This window comes from Somniosus microcephalus, chromosome 2 (assembly GCF_052327205.1).
Source record: "Somniosus microcephalus isolate GS21.2 chromosome 2, FLI_Smic_1.0, whole genome shotgun sequence".
Lineage (NCBI taxonomy): Eukaryota > Metazoa > Chordata > Chondrichthyes > Squaliformes > Somniosidae > Somniosus > Somniosus microcephalus.
In genome coordinates this window covers 247,459,005-247,480,672 of record NC_140988.1, presented here as the reverse complement: position 1 = coordinate 247,480,672, position 21,668 = coordinate 247,459,005, and the positions used below count along the sequence as shown (strand labels likewise).

Below are 21,668 nucleotides of genomic sequence, written 5' to 3'. Positions count from 1 at the left end.
CACCAGCCCCTGGCGAGCCCAGGTTGTGGTCGTTAAGACCGGCGAGAAGCAGCGCCTGGTCATCGACTACAGCCAGACAATAAATCGCTACACCCTGCTGGACGCCTACCCACTCCCCCGCATAGCTGATATGGTCAACCAGATCGCGCAGTACCGCGTCTTCTCGACCATTGACCTGAAATCAGCGTACCACCAGCTCCCTATCCGCCCTGAGGACCGCCAGTATACTGCCTTTGAGGCAAACGGCCGCCTCTACCACTTCCTTAGGGTTCCCTTTGGCGTCACCAACGGGGTCTCCGTCTTCCAAAGGGAGATGGACCGGATGGTAGATCAAAATGCGTTGCAGGCCACTTTCCCATATCTGGACAATGTGACCATCTGCGGCCGTGACTTGCAGGACCATGACGCAAACCTCGAAAAATTCCTCCGCACCGCCCAACTCCTGAACCTGACATATAACAAGGAGAAGTGCATATTCCGCACAAACCGCCTCGCCATCCTTGGCTGTGTTGTGGAACACGGAGTCATCGGCCCCGACCCCGACCGGATGCGTCCCCTTATGGAACTCCCACTGCCCCACTGCCTCAAGGCCCTGAAGAGGTGCCTAGGGTTTTTCTCCTATTATGCCCAGTGGGTCCCCTACTATGCGGACAAGGCCCATCCGCTGATCAAGTCCACCTCTTTTCCCTTGACTGCAGAGGCCCGCTTAGCCTTCCACCGTATCAAGGAAGACATTGCCAAAGCCACCATGCACGCAGTGGACGAATCCATCCCCTTCCAGGTGGAAAGCGGTGCGTCCGACTTTGCCCTGGCCTCTACCCTCAATCAGGCGGGGAGACCCGTGGCTTTCTTTTCACGAACCCTCCAAGGCCCGGAGACCAGACACTCCGCTGTTGAGAAGGAGGCCCAGGCGATTGTGGAGGCTGTGCGTCATTGGAGGCACTACCTGGCCGGAAAAAGATTTACCTTGCTCACTGACCAGCGTTCAGTTGCTTTCATGTTTAATAACAAGCAGAGGGGCAAAATCAAAAATGACAAGATCTTGAGGTGGAGAATCGAACTTTCCACCTACAATTACGAGATCTTGTACCGGCCCGGGAAGCTCAATGAACCCCCGGATGCGCTATCGCGTGGCACCTGCGCCAGCGCGCAGATCGATAGATTGCGGGCCCTCCACAATGACCTCTGCCACCCGGGGGTCACCAGGTTCTTCCACTTCATCAAGGCTCGCAACCTGCCTTACTCTATTGAGGAGGTCAGGACCATGACCAGGAACTGCCAAGTCTGCGCTGAGTGCAAACCGCACTTTTATAGACCAGACAGGGCCCACCTGATAAAAGCCACTCGCCCCTTCGAGCGCCTGAGCGTTGATTTTAAAGGGCCTCTCCCCTCCGCCGACCGCAATGTGTACTTCCTCAATATTATTGATGAGTACTCCCGTTTCCCGTTCGCCATCCCCTGCCCGGACATGACCAGTGCCACGGTCATTAAATGTCTGAACGACCTCTTCGGTTTCCCCAGCTATATCCATAGCGACCGGGGCTCATTGTTTATGAGCGACGAACTCCGCCAGTACCTGCTAACTAGGGGTATTGCCACAAGCAGGACCACCAGTTACAACCCCCGGGGGAACGGACAGGTGGAAAGAGAAAATGCGACAGTTTGGAAGGCCGCCCTGCTAGCCTTAAAGTCTAGGGGCCTTCCAACCTCCCGCTGGCAGGATGTGCTCCCCGATGCGCTCCACTCTATTCGGTCACTGCTCTGCACTGCCACTAACGCCACCCCTCATGAGAAAATGTTCGTCTTCCCAAGGAAGTCCACATCGGGGACATCGCTACCGCCATGGCTGACGTCCCCAGGGCCGGTCCTACTGAGAAGGCACGTGAGGACCCATAAAACGGAACCCCTGGTCGAGAGGGTCGACCTCCTCCACGCCAACCCCCAGTATGCTTACATTGCATACCCGGACGGGCGGGAGGACACAGTCTGCATAAGAGACCTTGCACCCTCGGGGGCCACAGTAACCCACTACTCACTACCACCCCCCCCCACGATCCGGTATCCAGCCCCAGCAGACGGCAGGCCTGGGCCCCGCGACCCGCTCGACATCTACGAGGATGACACGCCTGTGCCACAGCCCACGCAGGACTCGACGCCGGAAGCTCCACTACCCCTGCCGTCGCCACGCCGATCACAGCGGCAGACAAGACCTCCGGAGAGACTCCAATACACTAACTTTTAATACACTTCACCCCGCCGGACTCAATTTTAAACAAGGGGTGAATGTGGTAAACCACTGTTTGTATTCTACTGTGTACATGCCTGGACATGCCTCGGCTGACTCCTCCCACAAGTCCTAGTATAAAGGTGACTGCTCCCCAGCCCTTTGCATTTCTGGACCGGTCGACCACTCGAGGCAGACCTTCATTCTTTTGTTAATAAAAGCCTTTAGTTACTCTCTTAACTCTCAGTCTTTTATGAGTAATTGATAGCGCATCAGGGGGCAAGGTATTGACTTGGATAGAGAACTGGTTGGCGGACAGAAAGCAAAGAGTTGGAATAAACGGGTCGTTTTCCGAGTGGCAGGCAGTGACTAGTGGGGTACCGCAAGGATCGGTCCTAGGACCCCAGCTGTTCACAATATATATTAATGATCTGGACGAGGGAATTGGATGTAATATCTCCAAATTTGCAGACGACACAAAGCTGGGTGGGAGGGTATGCTGTGAGGAGGATGTCGTGAAACTCCAGCACGATTTGGACAGGTTGGGTGATTGGGCAGAAACATGGCAAATGCACTATAATGTGGATAAATGTGAGGTTATCCACTTTGGTGGCAAAAACAGGAAGGCAGATTAGTATTTGAATGGTAATAGTTTGGGAGAAGGGGAAGTGCAAAGAGACCTGGGTGTTCTTGTACACCAGTCGCTGAAGGTAAGCATGCAGGTGCAGCAGGCGGTTAAGAAGGCAAATCGTATGTTGGCCTTCGTAGCAAGAGGGTTCGAGTACAAGAACAAGGATGTCTTGCTACAGTTGTACAGGGCCTTGGTGAGACCACACCTTGAGTATTGTGTGCAGTTTTGGTCGCCTTACCTGAGGAAGGACGTTCTTGCCATGGAAGGAGTGCAGCGAAGATTCACCAGGCTGATACCTGGGATGGCAGGAATGACGTATGAGGAGAGATTGGGTCGATTGGGCTTATACTCACTGGAGTTTAGAAGATTGAGAGAGGATCTCATCGAAACCTATAAAATTCTGTCAGGCCTGGACAGACTAGATGCAGGAAGGATGTTTCTGATGGCTGGGGAGTCCAGAACCAGGGGTCATAGTCTAAGGATAAGGGGTAAGCCATTTAGGACTGAAATGAGGAGGAATTTCTTCACCCAGAGAGTGGTGAACCTGTGGAATTCTCTGCCACAGAGGGCGGTGGAGGCCAGTTCATTAAGTATATTCAAGAAAGAGTTGGATATATTTCTTAAGGCTAAAGGGATCAAGGGATATGGGGAGAAGGCAGGGACCGGGTACTGAATTGGCATGATCAGCCATGACCTCATTGAATGGCGGAGCAGGCTCGAAGGGCCGAATGGCCTACTCCTGCTCCTATCTTCTATGTATCTATGGCTGTTAAGCATGGAATTCTTTGTCACAGGAGGTGCTTGAGGCAGACATCAATATATCTTTTAAGGCAAAAGTGAATAAATATATGAAGCAGAGGAAGATATAGTGCTATGTCTATATATATATCTGAAGATATAGTACAGAGAATAGTAGGATTAGTTTTGGATTGCTAAAGAACCAGATAGGTCAAATGGCTTCATGTATATGATCCTATAAAATGCCAACTGGGTTAACTTCTGACACTTTGGCCAGAATTTTTACATTGCAGAGTTTGGGTTCGCGAGCGGGTTGGCAGTTAAAAGCGCTGAAATTGATCGCGCGTCAGGAACCCGCCGTCATCCCGCCGACTTCCGCATTTGACTCGGGCGTGTTTTCCAGCATGCCACGGACGAGCTCGGGAAAGGTAGACCTCATTGAAGTAGTTAGCAGCTCATTGAGGGACCCTCGAGGCTTTTTAACCTGAGGTTTAAGCTTTTAACTGTTTGTGCACGGGGCTCATGGACTTCCTGAAGCTCGCCTATGAAGGGAAGGCGAGAGCTCAGTAGCCATTGTGCGAGTTCATTAAGTGACAGCTGGAAAAAGCACATACTCACACCTTACACCTGTTTCTTTGCCTAAGGGAAAGGCCCTTGCTGGCACCATTTTGTGCAGAGATTTTGCAGGTGAATTTTGCAACCTCGGAAGCCACTCTCACTACATTACAAGTCACTCACACTACAGTGGAGGATTGTGCCTCTGATATCCACTTTACCTGGCATCTATCAGATCAGCATGGGTGCCACTCATGCTGTTTCACCTTGGACTTCAGGTTCGGACCAAGATGAGCCCCAGCACCACCAACATCAGCAACAGCAACAGCAACAACAACACCAGCAGCCTTTTCCTCGGCGACCTAATGCTCCACAGGAGAGAGGAGATCAGCACAGGGGTGCACCTCGCCGGAGGCAATGCCCCCAGCACAGGGTATACAGGCAGAGGATGAGCTTCCTGGACATGACTGAACAGCAGTGCTTCAGGAGGGTCAGGCTATCGCACCAGTCTATGGCAGACATTTGTAGCTTGCTGAAAGAAGACCTGCTGCCCAGAGGGCCTGGTGGACACACCTTACCAGTGGCTGTCAAAGTCACCACCACCCTCAACTTCTTCGCCTCAGGCTCCTTTCAGGGATCTGCAGGATCCTCGCAGTCGGCCGCCCACAAATGCAGCACCCAGGTGACTGATGCCATGTTTCACAAGTACACTTAGCCACTGATGAAGCCAGTGTGACTGGGTGGGCGCTCGGTTTTGCGGCTCTGGCTGGCTTCCCACAGGTGTAGGGCATCATCGTGGCCACCAAGGTACCCAGGCGTGTTCGTAACCGGAAGGGATTCCACTCCCTCAATGTGCAGCTTCCCACAAAAAGATCATGCATGCGTCTGCCAGATTCCCAGGGAGCTGTCATGACTCTTTTGTCCTGCACCAGTCCAACCTACCTCAGCTCTTCGCACCTCTGAACAGACTTACCGGCTGGCTGCTTGGAGACAAAGGCTAGCCACTGAAGACGTGGCTGATGACACCCTTGAGGAGGCCAAGCAATGAGGCTGAGGAGCGCTATAATGAAAGCCACACGATGGCCAGATGTGTCATACAGCAGGTAATCGGCATGCTGAAGATGCACTTCAGATGCCTCGGCAGATCTGGAGGAGCCCTTCAGTAAGCACCAGCCAGGGTCTCCAGACTCATCGTCATTTGCTGTGCGCTGCATAATATAGCGCAGCAGTGAGGATTGGAGCTGCAGGAGCAGCAAGACGCAGAGCGCACAGCCTCTTCGGAGGAGGAGCAGCAGCTGGAACACAAGGAAGAGGAGAAAGAGGAGGAGGGACCTGAGGTGGACATGGCACCAGCAGCGGTGCACATTGCTGCCTGGGAGGCCCGATTTAGTTAAGTTGCACCCATCTGGCTCCCAGATGCTGTACCAACTTACCCCACCCCGCCATCAACACCACAAAGCAGTCCTAAAATGACCAAACCATTCCAGTAACACACACACACCCATTGCTTGAGGTTAAGTAATGTCTCACCATTCACTCCAACTGACAAGGCCATTTCCCAGGTAGCAGGCAAAAATGGACAAGACGGGAAAGTGGTGCAAAGAAATAAATTTGTGTGCGTCATAAATAGAACTGAAACTTAACACTAACATTTTGGCAAACACCCATATGCATACCCTTGTGCATCTACGATTGTGTCATTTTTCTTTTCCAAGTGCTTCTACGAGGTGCACCCTCCCTGTGGCTTTAGTAGAGGTAGAGGCAGGCTGCTCACTTCCCTGCTGTGACTATTTAGGCACTTTTGGTGGACGCCCTCTAGGTTTAGGAGCCTGTGAGGGCCCCGCCAAAGACTGCTTCTCCTGCAACTGTGCAGGGGCAGACTCGGCCATCGGAATCCGAGGCAGCATGTGGAGCTCTGACTGAAGGGGAGGCAATGGGGGAGAAGTGGGAGCACTTTGAGCAGAGCCCCCACTTCCATGTCCCCTGTCATGGACCACCCGCACTGCCCTGCTAGCAAGGAGCTGGCGAGCACCTTGCTGCACATCAGTGGGGCGATGAACGCCCAAGACTATGTTGGCATTCCTTCTAGAGATGAGTTCAATAAAAGTTTGCAAGCTGTTGTTCACAGCAAGCATATTCTCATCTGACTGGCGTATTAGCTGCTCCATGCAGGTGGCCAACCTTTCCACGGCAGAGCACATCGTCACCATCACCTGCAACATGGTGCTGCTCATGTTGGAGATGGACTCCTCCATTCTCTCTACAATCGTGCACACTGTGGCTGGAAAAGCTGCCAGAGCCTCGCGCATTTGTTGCTGCTCCTCCTCCAAGATCAACCTCTGTCAACGGCACCCGAGGTTCAGCATGTGCATCCAGCTGAGCAGAGCTTGGAGCGCCCTGTGCCCTACAGCGAGGACTTACTGTTGTCCCTGTCTCCACCATCTGCTCTTGCTCACTTGTGATGTGAGACACCAGGTGACAACACTACTCTATGTCTCGCTGGACCCACCGACATGCGTATATCTGCGCTGATGCTGAGTGCGCATGGGTCTGGTGACGGTGCACCCTCAGAGGCTGCAGCTTCCTCTGAGTCGTCGTCTTCCTCCTCTGGCTGGACAGTGTGGGGAGGCACTTGATGGATCTCTGGGAGAATAAAGACATGAATTAAAACTGTTATGATAAGAATGTATTTGGTTACCATTATGCACGTCATGGTATTTCACTGGCTGCTGACATCAGTCACCATGAGTGACTGTTGTCTGCCATGTGACTGTATGATAAATTAATTCTGTCACCAGGTTGCTGGGAGGTCCCCCTCTGTCACTCTCCCATCGCCAGCAGTTCTGCCACTCTGCTTAATTCCAGCACCTCCTCCTCTGCTGGTGTCAGTGTAAATTGGAGGGCTACCTCCTGTTCTCTGTCTTTTCCTGTTCTGTGCTCTCTTCTCCTGCGAGGAGGGAAAGAAGAGAACTTCGAGTGAGAGTGATGGAATGAGTGTAGGCGATAGATGGGCTACATCTGTACAGGGTTACTACGAGGGAGTGGCATGATATTGTGAAATGGCCTCCTTCTGTGGCGTTACTTTCTATGATTCCATTAGACTGAGGGTGAGTGTTAGTGGTGGATAGTCAGTTGGGGATGTGAGTAGGTGCACAGACAGTGAGGGATGGGTGTACCTGGTGTGAGGAGTGACGTGCAGGAGTAGGCATGGGAACGCAGAGTGATGGGGTTGGGTACACGGATATCAGGATGTAGTTGAATGTGGCATTGTACTCGCCTTTCCTGACCTCATGAGGTCATTAAAACTCTCCTACACTGCATCCAGGAGTGGCTGACAACACCCCTGCTGCTCACATCTTGGGCGATGCCCTCTTTGTTTCACTGGATGGCTTCTTCCTGTCGTCACCAGGGAAGAGGACCTCCTCCCTTGCTCTCACTCCCTGGAGCAGGATTTCCAGGGAGGAATCTGAAAACCTGGGCGCAGCCTTCTGACGCTGAGACTACATCGTTGGCTATAAATGATTGCACCCTCACAGTCAAAGTATTGGATTAACAGTGACAGGCACCTCTTACAACCACCTCAGGCCCTCCTACAACAACCTTCAACTCTCATCTGTCCACTGCCCCTTTAAATAGGTGAGCTGAAGTCGAGTCATCCGTGAGGTCATCAGATCTGCTCCATTTAATTGGCCGGGAAACCCACACGACTCAGTGAAGTGATCTAGTTAAGTTAAACACGGTGAAGAGTGCGCTGATGGAACGTTCGTGATGGCAACCCGCTAAGCGGCCCCCCTGCACCCGAACCCACTGACAGGTAAAATTTCAGCCCTTTGTTGCTGCTTTCCCCTGGCCCAACTGCAGCTTTGTCCTGTCTGTGAAGTAATTGATGTTATTCTAGCTGGGTTGGAAGGTTTCATACAAAAGTCTTCCCCTTCCATCAGATCTGGTCCTGCATCGTGGTTCAATCATGTCTGCTGTCTTGTAAAAATTCTGCCTACTACACCTTTGTGTCATGATCAGCCTGAGCTTTCTTGAGTCAAATTTATCTCTGCTTGGAACATCTGTATATTTACTATTAAAGTGGCTAAAGAAGCATCAACTGTTGCTATTCTGTCTGTTCAATAGCCGATCATAATTGTCTCCTGTAAAAGCTATCTTGTAAATTCTATGAAACCTAATTTTCATACCTCTTCCATCTTGATTATGCAGTTTCTAGTTCTTCTAAAGGGAAAGCTAATTCTTTTGGTTCACCTTTCTCCTCCAACTCTAATCTCAATGATCTTAGTAATGGCAAAATTATGTTTTTCCAAGGTTACCATCATCAGCTTCAAAGTGCTCACAGTAACAATAACATTTATGTACCATTTTACAGGGTTACAAAATACATGGCCCAGAAATTCGTGTTGGGGGCTTCCCGCGGGTGCAAGCCCCCGACCTACACTTACCTAGTGTGCCGACAGTTGAAGCCTGGGCCTGCGTGGGTTTCCTGTCTGTGGCCCGGTTCAGCTCCCGGCGCGCTGTGCTTGCGTGATCCAGCGGCGTACGTAGTGCGATGCGTCGGCTGGGATCACGTGAGCACTGGGCAACCAATCAGAGGATGCAAAAGTTAATTCATGAGTTTGACAGTAAGAACTGTCAAACTCATGAAAACTCCGGGTGCCCAAAACAGTACTTAAACTTGAAATAAAATTAAAAAAAAAAAAATCACACTATTTAAATGAACTATAAATAACTTTAAATAACTGTTTTAAACAATAAATTAAATTTTTGAAAAAAATAATTTTATAAAAAATCGGGGCTAAAAATACACTTACCTTACTGTAAAGTCTTTAAAAATAATAAACCTGTGGAAAAAATGTTCTAATTTTAATTATTAGACCACTTACCTTTTAAAATTAAGTCCTTACGTCTGCTTTTTTCAAGTGTAAAAAGTGGAGGCCTTCACGCACGGGCAAACCTGGAAAAAAAAGGAAGTTCAACGCGCACGCGCAAACTCCTGCACGCACGCGTTCGACCTCTGAACCCCTTGGTTCAGAGGATCAGAAATGTCGGTTTCCCGCGCATGCGTAGTGCATGCAAGATTCCAGCACTTCCATCGGGTCCACGCGTGAGTACTCCGTCCGTACTCACGCGTTGGGACCCGAATTTCTGGGCCACTTTTCTGCTTTTAATCCTTTCATATTTTAAATAAAAATATTTTAAAATCAGTAAAACATTCACAGTATGCTGAATATATTCTACTTATTTGGAATCTGGCAATTCACTTAAAGATTAGCAAGTACAATTAAATCTACATAAGGAGAATTTCAATTTATGACTTACTTGTAAAAGTCATCAAAATTGAGCTCAGCCTTCCCTTTTCTTCCAAAAAAATGCACAAGAAGTGTAGTATCTACAAGAAAACTTTCCTCTGCACGCTGCAACAAAATAAACAAAAATCAGCAGTCATGTTGAATGTTTTAAAAGATTTCTGGTTTTACTACTTATCTGTGCGCTAAGGCTCATTCCAAGAATCAGAATTTCCTCTTTCGAGCTAAACATTTTCCCTCAAGAATTTTTAACTTTATAAAGCAAATATCTGTTTTAAAAATATTTCTCTCATATCTAGCACCACTCCCATACTCCTGAACATTTTGTCTTATCGGCAACCCTTCTCTCATCTCCAGCATCCAAACTATCCGTCATAATATTTTGTGTCTTTTTCCATTTTTCCACTATGGCCATTGCTCCTCTGAACTCTCCCCTCTTGTTCCTTCTAAGCTTCAAATACATCTCCGTATATGCGCTCCTCCTCCTTGCATTCCCATTATGCTGACATCAAGAATGTTACTCTATTCTTTCACAGTACCTCAAAATTCTGCATTTCCTTACCTTGTTCAGTCTTCCATTCTTCCTTCAATCTACAAGCTTTTATAGTCTACTTAGAGTTACCTATTGGTTCTTGACTGATCACCTACATTTTTTTTTAATTTGGTGTTTTCCACTATATACCTTGACTGTTCACCTTGGCTTCTCAAAAAAAATACTTTTGCCAGTAATTTAACACAAAGAAGTGTGAAGTGAAGAATGAGAGGCAACCTAAACTAAATGGTACAATTTTAAAGGGGGTGTACGAAGAGAGAGACCTGGGGTGTATGTATACAAATCTTTGAAGGTGACAGGACAAGTTGAGAAGGCTGTTAAAAAAGCATATGGGATCCTTGGATTTATTAATAGAGAAAGAGTACAAAAGCAAGGAAGTTATACTAAACCTTTATAAAACACTGGTTAGGCCTCAGCTGGAGTATTGTGTTCAATTCTGAGCACCATATTTTAGGAAGGGTATCAAGGCCTTGGAGAGGGTGCAGAAGAGATTTACTAGAATGGTTCCAGGGATGTGGGACTTCAGTTATGTGGGGAGACTGGAGAAGCTGGGGTTGTTCTCCTTAGAGCAGAGAAGGTTAAGAGGAGATTTAATCGAGGTGTTCAAAACCATGAAGGGTTTTGATAGAGTAAATAAGGAGATACTGTTTCTAGTGGCAGGAGGGTCGGTAACCAGGGGACACAGATTTAAGTTGATTGGCAAAAGAACCAGAGGCGACATGAGGAAACATTTTTTTATGCAGCGAGTTGTTGTGATCTGGAATGTACTGCCTGAAAGGCTGGTGGAAGCAGATTCAATAGTAACTTTCAAATGGGATTGGGATAAATGCTTGAAGGTAAAAAAATATATACAGGGCTATGGGGAAAGAGCAGCGGAATGGGACTAAATGGATAGCACTACCAAAGAGGCGGCACAGGCATGATGGGCTAAATGGCCTCTATGAAGATCCAAAACCACCAGAAATTGGAGGCAGAAAATGAAAGAAATCAAGAAACAGAATTATGATAAATTGAAGTAAAATAGTGAAAATGTGAGTGCAAACTATCAAATAACTGATACACGAAGCGAATAGAAAGCCAAAACAAATATAGGTATAAAAAAAATTGGAGATACACTAAAGCAATGAGGAAAGTGAGACACAAACAATATAAGATGGAACAAATATTTTTTTTAAAAATCAACTAAAATAAAATAAATATCGGTAACTAGAAGAAAAATAAAGGCCTCGATATTAACCCCCCTCCCCCCACGACGGGTGGGGGGGAGGTCGCATACCTGCCTGTTGCCGTTTTTACGGCGGCAGGTAGCGTGCCATGAGAGTGTCCCTTCTTGGAGGCAGGACACTTCGTTATCATATTTAAATCAGGCTCCCACAGTGCAACTGTGAGCCTGATTTAAATTTAACTGCTTCCGTCCGGGTTTCTCTGGGCTCGGGAAACACGGCAGCGAAATGGAGGCGGGAGCTGCCAACTCCAGAAGGCAAGTACTTTTTATAGTACATCTTGTGGTGCAGAAGGAGCAGGAGCACTCCTCAGGTCCCTCAAGGAAACCTTCGGCCTCCCTTCCGACTGCAGCTTCTTTTTAGCCCCTGCTATGATCGGTGACCCCCCAGCCCCGATCTGAAGACTACCCTGCAATCTGTCCTCCCCCACCCCCCAACAACAACTTGCATTTATAGAACACATTTAACATAGTGAAACATCCCAAGGCACTACACAGTAATGTTATCAAACAGAATTTGGCACAGAGCCACATAAGGAGATATTAGGACAGGTGACCAAAAGATTGGTCAAAGAGGTAGGTTTTAAGGAGTGTCTTAAAGGAGGAGAGAGGGGTAGAGAGGCAGAGAGGTTTATGGACAGAATTCCAGAGCTTAGGACTGAGGCAGCTGAAGGCGTTGGATGAGTATTTTCTTTTGGATGTCTGTGGTGAGTTTTTTGACTAAGTATTTTTACTTGCTGTCCAGACTCTTCGCCTATACTCGGGCTCCCTTCTTTAACGACGAGAACCTGGCCTTTATTCTGCAAGGGGTTGCAAGGAGAAGGTCCTATATCTATCACAGAAGGAAGTTAAATAAAATATAGAGCAGGAGGTTTGGCAGAGATGGCAACGGCCAGCATTGCACGACAACTGTATGAAGATTGCAGCTTCAGTGTCGTAAAACACAGAAGGAGCAAAGTAGGAGCAACCGGCTGCATCTGATGTAATTTTACAAAGTAAGACATTGGCTACCCACTTGAACCAAGCACCCTTGTATAGATAGGAATGTAATTTTGAAAGCCGCCACAATCACAAACTCTTCCCTCCTCTAACATGTTTCACTGAGAGAAGCTTGCAGCTATGTCACAGAATACCAACAACTTATCAGTGATGATATTTGACAGCTCTATCAGAGTCATTAGTTTGATCACTCACTTTCCTTTTCTCACGTGCCTGAAGGACAAGAAAGAAAAGTGTTGACTCCAAATGACCGACTAAGGGGGAAAAATTGAGTCGCGCCCCCTTTGGGCTGCTAACTTCACCTACTTTTAGCACCCCGAAATAATTAGTGCCCCCATGGCCAAAATTCATCGGTAGCGCCCCAAGAGGGAAGCGGGGCGCTACTGGAAGTGCCCCGCCTCCCTCTTGGGGCGCTGCGGGGGAATATCGCTGCACGTCGCGCCACGGTATTGCAGGCCTTCCTCCGCCGGGGGGTGGGGGGAGTGCTCAGGAGGCCAGGGACGGCAAAGGAGGCAGGTGCTGGCAGGCGGCCAGCAACAAAAATGGCCGCCCGGCACCTCGCCTTTAATTAATGCCGCCCCGGCCGCAAGTAGGCCCCCCTGACCCCGTCGGACATGACGTCCGGTGGTAAGTCGGGGGGTCCTACTGAAGATCGCAGCCGGGGCGCTGCACACGGCAATGATGTCATCGCCGGCGGCGCAGCATGGCGCTAACTGTTACCGCCGCCGCGAACCTCCCACTGAATTTCGCAGGAGGCATTGACAGCGCCGCGCGCGGGCGCTAGTTGCTTTGTGCCCCGTTAGCACCCTCTTATGGCGCTAACGGGAGGGCAAAGCAACCGAATTTCTCCCCCTAAAGGTCTTAATGTTGTTGTGATTGCAGGAGAAGACAGCTCACAATTAAAGCACAAGTGTGCCACTGTTGGAGTTTCAGACAGAATTCAAGAAGTTTCATCCTTTGAAGTGAGTGACATAAGTATCTAAGGCTAATACCTGTGGGAAGAAGCTGGAGATGGCAAGGAGAAGTGCCCCATGCAGAGAGTTTGTTAGTCTCTGGTATGTAACAATGTTCAAGATCCAAAGTGGCATCCTCAAAATAAAGAATTTGAAGCTTTCATTGCTTTGATCATGCACAAGCCATGAAGGCGTCAAGTTATCATTCTTCTAATGTCTTTATTGTTTTGTGTCTTCTCAGGTCCTAATGAAGAACCAAGGTTGAACCACTCAAGAAGACACAGTCCAAGCACATCACCACGCACCCATCACATCGTCTTGAACTACTACGGAGCAGTTGCTCAGGTCCATCCACCTCAGAGGAGTTCGATCAGGAAGTAGAGGAGCATGTCGCTTTTTGAAAGAGCTACCCACTCCCCTGCTTTTTCCCCATAGCCATGCAAATTTTTACTTCTCGGGTATAAATCCAATTTCCCTTCGAGTTACAATTGAATCTGCTTCCACTATCCTTTCAAGCAGTGCATTCCAGACCATAACAACTCGCAGCATAAAACAAAATTCTCCTAATTTCCCCACTGGATTTTTTGCTAATTATCTTAAATCTCATTCCTTTGGTTACCTACTCTCCTGCCAGTGGGAACAGTTTCTCCCCATCTACATTATCAAAACCCCTCATAATTTTGAGCACCTCTATTAATCTCCCCTTAACCTTCTCTGCTATGAGGAGAACAACCCCAGCTTCTCTAGTCTCTCCACATAACTAAAATCCCTCATCCCTGATACAATTTTGGTAAATCTCCTCTGCGCCCTCTCCAAGGCCTTGACATCCTTCCTAAAAGTACAGTGCCCAGAATTGCACACAATACTCTAGCTGAGGCCTAACCAGTGATTTATAAAGGTTTAGCATAAATTCCTTGCTTTTGTACTCTCTGCCTTTATAAATAAAGCTAAGGATCCCATATGCTTTTTTTTTTTTTATATAAACAGCCTCATCAAATTGTCCTGCCACCTTCAAAGATTTGTGTATGTGAACCCCCAGGTCTCTCTGTTCCTGCACCTACTTTAAAATTGTATCATTTAATTAATAGCTTGGATGACTCTGGCAAGAAGTAGTTAACTTATTCCATTTGAGTTGCACTGTAATTCCATCTCGACTGACTCAGGGTGTAACTATTAAAATGCTTTGGACCAGACAATGTAAGATGGTTCAGAGGTGAATTAAATTAAGCATTTTAGAAAACCTTAGATGGAAATGGTAAAAATTTGGTCTAGTCTTAGCTAGGTGTGTTAAGATAAAGGACTCCTGAATGCATGTGATAAGAGTCATGGGGGGAAAAATTCGGTTGATTTACGCCTCCCATTAGCAAAGCAACGAACGCCCAGGCACGGCGCCGCTAACGCCTCCCACGAAATTCAGCGGGAGGTTAGCGGAGGCGGTAGCCATTAGAGCCGTGTGGGGATGCGACCCACTCGCGCCCCAGCCGCAATCTTCGGTAGTGTCCCCTGACTTACTGCCACTAAAAGCAGCACCTGCCCCCAATGCTGTCCCTGGCCTCCTGCGAAACCCCCCCGCAGGCTGCGCTCCGTGAGCCCAGCACTCCTCTTGAGTGCCGGGCTCTTTTGCTGGTACTCCGATCCCTGGCGGCCCAGCTTGGCCCCTCCCCTTTAATAAGGGGAGGAAGACCTGCAGTACTGCGGTGTGACGTGCCGCAGCGCCACGATATTCACTCGCAGCGCCCCAAGAGGGAGGTGGGGGCGCTTCCAGTAGCGCCCCGCCTCCCTCTTGGGGCGCTACAAGTGAATTTCAGGTGCGGGGGCACTAACTTTTTCGGGGCGCTAAAAGGAGCACCGAATTTGCCCCGATACTCATAACAGCTTAGAAGGAGGCCATTCGGCCCATCGAGTCCATACCGACTCTCTGTAGAGCAATCCAGTCAGTCCCATTCCCCCACTCTATCCCCGTAGCTCTGCAAGTTTATTTCCCTCAAGTACCTATCCAGTCTTCCCTTGAGCATGTCCGCTTCCACCACTTTCATTGGCAGTGAGTTCCAGGTCCTCACCACTTGCTGCGTAAATTTTTTTTTCCTCACATCCCCCTGAATCTCTTGCCCAAAACCTTGAATCTGTGCCCCCCTAGTCCTTGTACCATCAACTAGTGGGAACAGCCTTTCCCCGTCTAGCCTATCCAAACCCGCCATAATCTTGTATACCTCTATCAAATCACCCCTCCACCTCCTTTGCTCTAATGAAAACAAATCCAGCTTCACCAACCTGTCCTTGTAGCTAAGATCCCCCATCCCTGGAACCATTCTGGTAAATCTCCTCTGTACCCTCTCAAGTGCCTTCACATCTTTCCTAAAGTGTGGGGACCAGAACTGGATGCAATACTCCAGTTGTGGCCTAACCAGCGTTTTATAAAGGTTCAGCATAACTTCTCTACTTTTGTACTCAATACCTCTATTTATGAAGCCCAAGATCCCATAGCCTTTGCTAACCACTCTCTCAATATGTCCTGCCACCTTCAGGGACCTATGCACATGTAGAACTGAAATTCGAAAATCTGATATGTTCCATACGTCCTGCATGGTCTCTATCATCTGCCGTTATCTTACAATGGTAAATATGGAACAACTTACTTGACAGTACTTTTTAGCAAGTACAAAACTGCAAAAGGCAGGATGAAAACATGGAGCTGCATGCGTGGCTGAGGAAAATAATTTTTAAAATTATCTTGTTAACTATTGTGTGATGTTGACAGTCAACTGGTAAAGATGGTACATTTATTTTAATGCAATCTTTCTCCCCTTCTGTTGCTGCAGGATTTCCTGGTTCCTGCAAATTTCCCAGCTCTTTGTTTAAATGTTACAGATCTAGATGCGTGGGGGTAGATTTTGCCGAACCTGTTGGGAAGAAGGCGGGAGTTCCCCTTTCGGATTTTTGACCTGCCTACTTCAACGGCTGGCCAATCCGCACGATTTTCCCTTGATTGACCTTGTTGAGCCCGCCCAGCGGGCTCAGCAGGCCAATTAAGGGCCACCCGGCAACAGGTGACGTCACAGACTGAAATTTCATCTGTCAAGAGTTCTTGACAGATGAAATATCAGTGTCTCACAGCTGTTTGAAGCTGTGAAACACTGACACTCTGAGTTCTAAGCTGAGTCATTCTGCACAGACTCAGTTAGAACTCTCACCGGCCCTCAAAGCTGAAGGCTGTCACTTTTGACAGATCGCAGCCATTCAGCTTTCAGTTCCGGCTGAGTGATGGACTCCCAACGCCTATAGGAAGAAAGGCCGTTAAGGTAAGTACAGGTAAGTAAAAGTTCTTTACACACTTTAGACACACCAAACTCATGCACCCATCACTCACCTGAGCGCCGACATCGCGACCCCTCCAACTCGACGGCCCGCCTGCTCTAACCTGGCGTAGTTTGGAGCCGTCAGGAAACCCACACGAAACCCCTCAAAATAGGGATTAGGCTAAAAACTGCCTGTTAACTACCTGTTAACAGGCAGTTAATTGGCACTAATCCCTTCCCGCCTGGTTTCGGCGGGTCCCAGTGCGGGGCGGGTACCCGCCGCCCCTGAAACTTACGTGGGGCGGGGTTTTGGGCGGGATGGTGTCGGGACCCCCAAATTCGGGATTTCCCCCCCCCCACATGCCTGAAACCCCGCCTGATGGCGCCCCGAAAATCTAGCCCGTTGTCTCTGCCTCCTTAGTATTGGTACTGATATTTTGCATCAGATTTTGTACCCAGGTTGCACAAACATTTCTAAGTATTTTGAGCTATTTCCCTGGTTCAGTGTTATAATTTTCTTTACACAGGAAACTTTTTTTTAATCTGGCACCGACGTGTTGCCGGTTTATCAAAATTTCCAGATGATGGAGAGGGTTATCTACCGAGGCTATTTTTAAACAAAGAAAAATAAAAAAAATAAAGAAATGTGCAGTATACAATAATTGGGTACTCACCTACAGAATGTTGTGTTAAATGGATGGTGGAAGATGCTTGATTAAGTACAGTACTGCCAGTTGAGGGTAATCCATAACTCTTTAATTACTTAACAGTAAAACAAAACTTATAAACAACAGTACAGTACGGTATAAAGTACTGTGGTTGACTGTACACTTATTCCAAGTCAACTGGTTCATCAGGAATATCCATGTCAGCTGGGTCATCAGGATCATGCACTTCAACAGATTCTTCAGGCACTTCCACTGCTTCAACTCTTTTGGAAGCTTTCCTAAACATGTCCCGGATATCTGCTTGCTTAGTGGACTCTTGCCTTTTTTGTAGAAAGGTGGAATGCAGAATACAGAGGTGCATAACTTCTTGGGCAGAATAGCAAGGATGCCTTTCAGCAAAATTGAGGAATAAAGCAAATCCTTCTGCAGCTTTAGCCCAAGAAATCATCATCTCTTCAGAAATCTCATCCTCTTCACTTTCCATCTCACTTTCCTTTTCTTTCTTTGGATTCAAAACATTCTCCATTATATCATCATCACTTAGCATATGCACAACAGCAACTTCTCTACCTGCATCAACCCACTGCTCAATATCACTTTCACTGAGGTGATGTAGAGGGTTTGCTGGGTGTACAGTTTTCACCATACCAGCCATTTCCATTACTGTACTCCTCTTGGGACGAACATTGAACCCATGAAATTCCTCCTCTGAAGAACCACCTTCAGCAAACATTACAGAAGGCCACAATTTGCGCCAGGCTTGTCTCAAAGTGTGACCTTTCACTAAGTTCCAGGAACATGCAGCATTAAAGATGGCATCTTTAAGATTGTATTCCTTCTGAAATGCGTGAATATTGTCATCTTGGCTTATCAGTTTACGTAGGAAGTCTTTCTTGCAATGACACTTGAGATTTTGGATAACGCTCTGGTCCATGGGTCGTATGAGAGAAGTTACATTTGGTGGCAAATAAATGGTGAAAATATTTCCCGAAACCAACTCGGATTCATGCAGATGGGCCCTACAATTATCAAGCAATAAAATGCATTTGCTATCTTCAGGTTTCCCTATTCTACAGAAATGTTCCCTCACAGATGGAACAGAAATATGATGGAACCAATTCGAAAAGATTTCCTTACCATCCAAGCATTTCTTTGAGCTTTGTACTCAACAGGTAAGTGCCTCACATTTTCAAATGCACGGGGATTTTTATACTTCCCAATGACAAGAAGTTTAACCCGGTGTGATCCAGCAGCGTTTGCACATGTTAGCACGGTTACACGATCTTTATTTTTCTTGTAACCTGAAGCATTAGCCTCACTAGCCCCAGCAAGCATTGATTCTGGCAAAAACCTCCAAAATAAGCCAGTTTCATCGGCATTGTATAGTTGTGCTGGCGACAAATCATGTTGCCGCACAATCCGATTGAAATAATCGCAGTATTCTTCTGTGGCATCGTGATCAGCTGATTTCTTCTCCCCGGAAATATCGAGTTGTCGTATCCCGTGCCGTATCTTGAAGCACGTTAGCCATCCCTCAGAGAAAGCACACTTGTCAGTGAGCTCCATCTTTGCGTAGAAATCCTTCGCTTTTTCGATTAGCATGGGTTCGGAAATCGGAACACCCTATGAACACTTAAGAGAAAACCACTCAAAGCACGGTATCCAGCTCTTCAAGCTTAGGCTTACGAAGCGTACGCCGTTTCTCTACGCTCTTAGATGTCTCCGAGCTTGAATAAAACTTGAGCAGCTTATCCTTCTGCGATTTGATGTCGTAGATTGTTGATGAACCGATTTTGAATTCATTCATAATGTTGATACGCTTCTCTCCCCTTTCTAGGCATTGGCATATGTCGATTTTCTGTTTTAAAGTTAACACCACTCTCTTCCTTTTGCTTGGACCAACTTTTGGGATTTCCATAATGCAATGCAATGACTACCAGCAGCGTAGGAGACACACAGTACCCCTGTAAAATGGCGGATCAGAAGAGACTACCGGCAGCGCGGGAGAGTCAGACTCCTGTTACAGGGGTTTTGAGGTGTTCCGACTTCCGACAGTGCCAAGAAGCCGAGTAGTGGCAGTTTGGAGAACTACCCCCACTGACTAACTCGGCCACCGCGGGAGACTCAGACTCGGACACATTGCCAGTTATTGAGGTGTTGTTTTCGGAGCGAGAATTTTGCCGGTTAATAGAGAATTCCGCATATTTAGGTGCCGTTTAAATGAGAGTTTCCTGTATATTTACTTTATTGGTATTACTTCGGTGGCATAGTGGTTAGCACTGTTGCCTCACAGCGCCAGGGACCCGGGTTCAAATCCGGCCTCGGGTGACTGTCTGTGTGGAGTTTGCACATTCTCCCCGTGTTTGCGTGGGTTTCCTCTGGGTGCTCCGGTTTCCTCCCACAGTCCAAAGATGTGCGGGTTAGGTTGATTGGCCATGATAAAAATTGACCCTTAGTGTTAGGGGGGATTAAATACGTGGGGTTACGGGGATAGGGGTGGGATGGCTGTCGGTGTAGGGACCGGGTGCTAGGGTTTGGATGATCAGCCATGATCTCGTTGAGTGGCGGAGCAGGCTCGAAGGGCCGAATGGCCTACTCCTGCTCCTATCTTCTCTGTTTCTATGTTTCTAATTAGTGCTTGTCCTATATTAATTAGTTTTAATCCTAGTACTTATACTTATTTGGAGGCATTTTAGATTTATTTTGAGTGTCTTGCCCAGCCCTGTTCAAGCTCTGATTTTTGTATGACTCCAAGGTGTTACTATTTTTTGTCAATAGTCACTGGGCGGTAAGCGAGTAGGATGGGTAACTTGCCTCCAATTTTCCACTTTGCACCTCTCTGATTTGGGATCTTTCGTTATTAAATCAACAGTGAAGCATATATTCTACCACTGCGTGGTACAGCACCAAAAGTACTAGGTGACTCCTTTACCAAAATCTAACTTTAAACACACAGTAATGATACATATGGAGAAATTCATACTATGCTCATCAACAATGTAATTAACAACTTATATATTTATATAGTGCCTTTAATGTAATAAAACGCTCAAGTGGAAATAAACATTTCTAAAGCCAATACATTCTAAAAGTGCTCGTCATATTGTGGAAAGAATAAAATACATAAGCTATAATTAAAATAAATAGTACAATAAAGGGGATTAAAGCTTTGGATAAACTGACATGCGGCTGGTAGCTATGAGAATAGTTTGCAGCCTGCAAGATTGCCATTATACTACAGGCTGTGTATTGCACACATACTTCTATGAGAATGCTCATCGGAAGCATATAAGCTTGCTTATGCAGAACTCTGTTCTCAGACATCAAGGTTTGGCTGTTTTGAGCACTTGGGGGAAGCACCAACTCTAAAAACCATTATATTTTTTAAAAGTTTATAAATTTAAACCAACTGCTTGAGCATTATGGAGTTGCTTCTAATATAATTGCATTTTGGAGTCAGATCTTTTTTAAACATGAGATGTGGGCATTGTTTGCAAGTTTGGCATTTATTACACAGGATTACATAGGCTATACGGCACAGAAACAGGCCATTTGGCCCAACCAGTCCATTCCTGCGTTTATGCTCCACTCGAGCCTCTTCCCGTCTTTCCTCATCTAAATCTATCAGCGTTAGCCTCTGTTCCCTTCTCCCTCATATGCTTGTCCAGCCTCCCCTTAAATGCATCTATACTATTCGCTTCAACCACTCCCTGTGGTAGCGAGTTCCACATTCTCACCACTCTTTGGTAAAGAAGTTTCTTCTAAATTCCATATTGGATTTCATAGTGACTATCTTATATTGATGGCCTCTAGTCATGCTCTTCCCTGCAAGTGAAAACATTCTCACTGTATCCACTCTATCAAAACCTTTCATAATTTTAAAGACCTCTATTAGGTCACCCCTCAGCCTTTTTTCAAAAAGAGACCCAGCTTGTTCATCCTTTCCTGATATGTATATCCTCGCATTTCTGGTATCATCCTTGTGAATCTGCTCTGCACCCTCTCCAGTGTCTCTGTATCCCTTTTATAATATGGCGACCAGAACTGCACGCAATACTCTTTGCGGTCTAACCAAGGTTCGATACAGGTTTAGCATAACTTCCCTACTTTTCAATTCTATCCCTCTAGAAATAAACCCTAGTGCTTGATTTGCTTTATTTATTGCCTTGCTAACCTATGGCGCAATTTTTAGTGATTTGTGTATTTGTACTCTGAGATCCCTTTGTTCCTCTACCCCACCTAGACTTGCACCCTCTAAGTGATAAATGACCCCCTATTCTTCCTGCCAAAATGTAATAGCTCACATTTATATGTGTTGAATTTCATTTGCCAATTATTTGCCCATTCTGCAAGTTTATTAATGTCCTCCTGTAATTTGTTGCAGTCCTCCTCAGTATTGACTATCAAATTTGGTATCATCCGCAAATTTAGAAATTGTGTTTTTGGTTCCAAAGTCTAAATCGTTAATGTAAATTGTGAACAGCAGTGGTCCATTCACTGATCCTTGTGGAACACCACTA

At 47.0% G+C, this 21,668-nt stretch overlaps 1 protein-coding gene across 12 annotated transcripts in view; it reads right to left on the bottom strand.

Annotated features, from left to right (window-relative positions):
• Positions 1-21,668, bottom strand: part of micu3a (mitochondrial calcium uptake 3a) — a 250,731-nt gene that overhangs the window by 76,187 nt on the left and 152,876 nt on the right. For all 12 annotated transcript variants that reach the window (XM_085970622.1, XM_085970641.1, XM_085970651.1 and 9 more), the window contains one exon: positions 9,471-9,565. In XM_085970622.1, the coding sequence (XP_085826748.1) occupies positions 9,471-9,565 (95 nt within the window). The remainder of the gene's footprint in view (positions 1-9,470; positions 9,566-21,668) is intronic.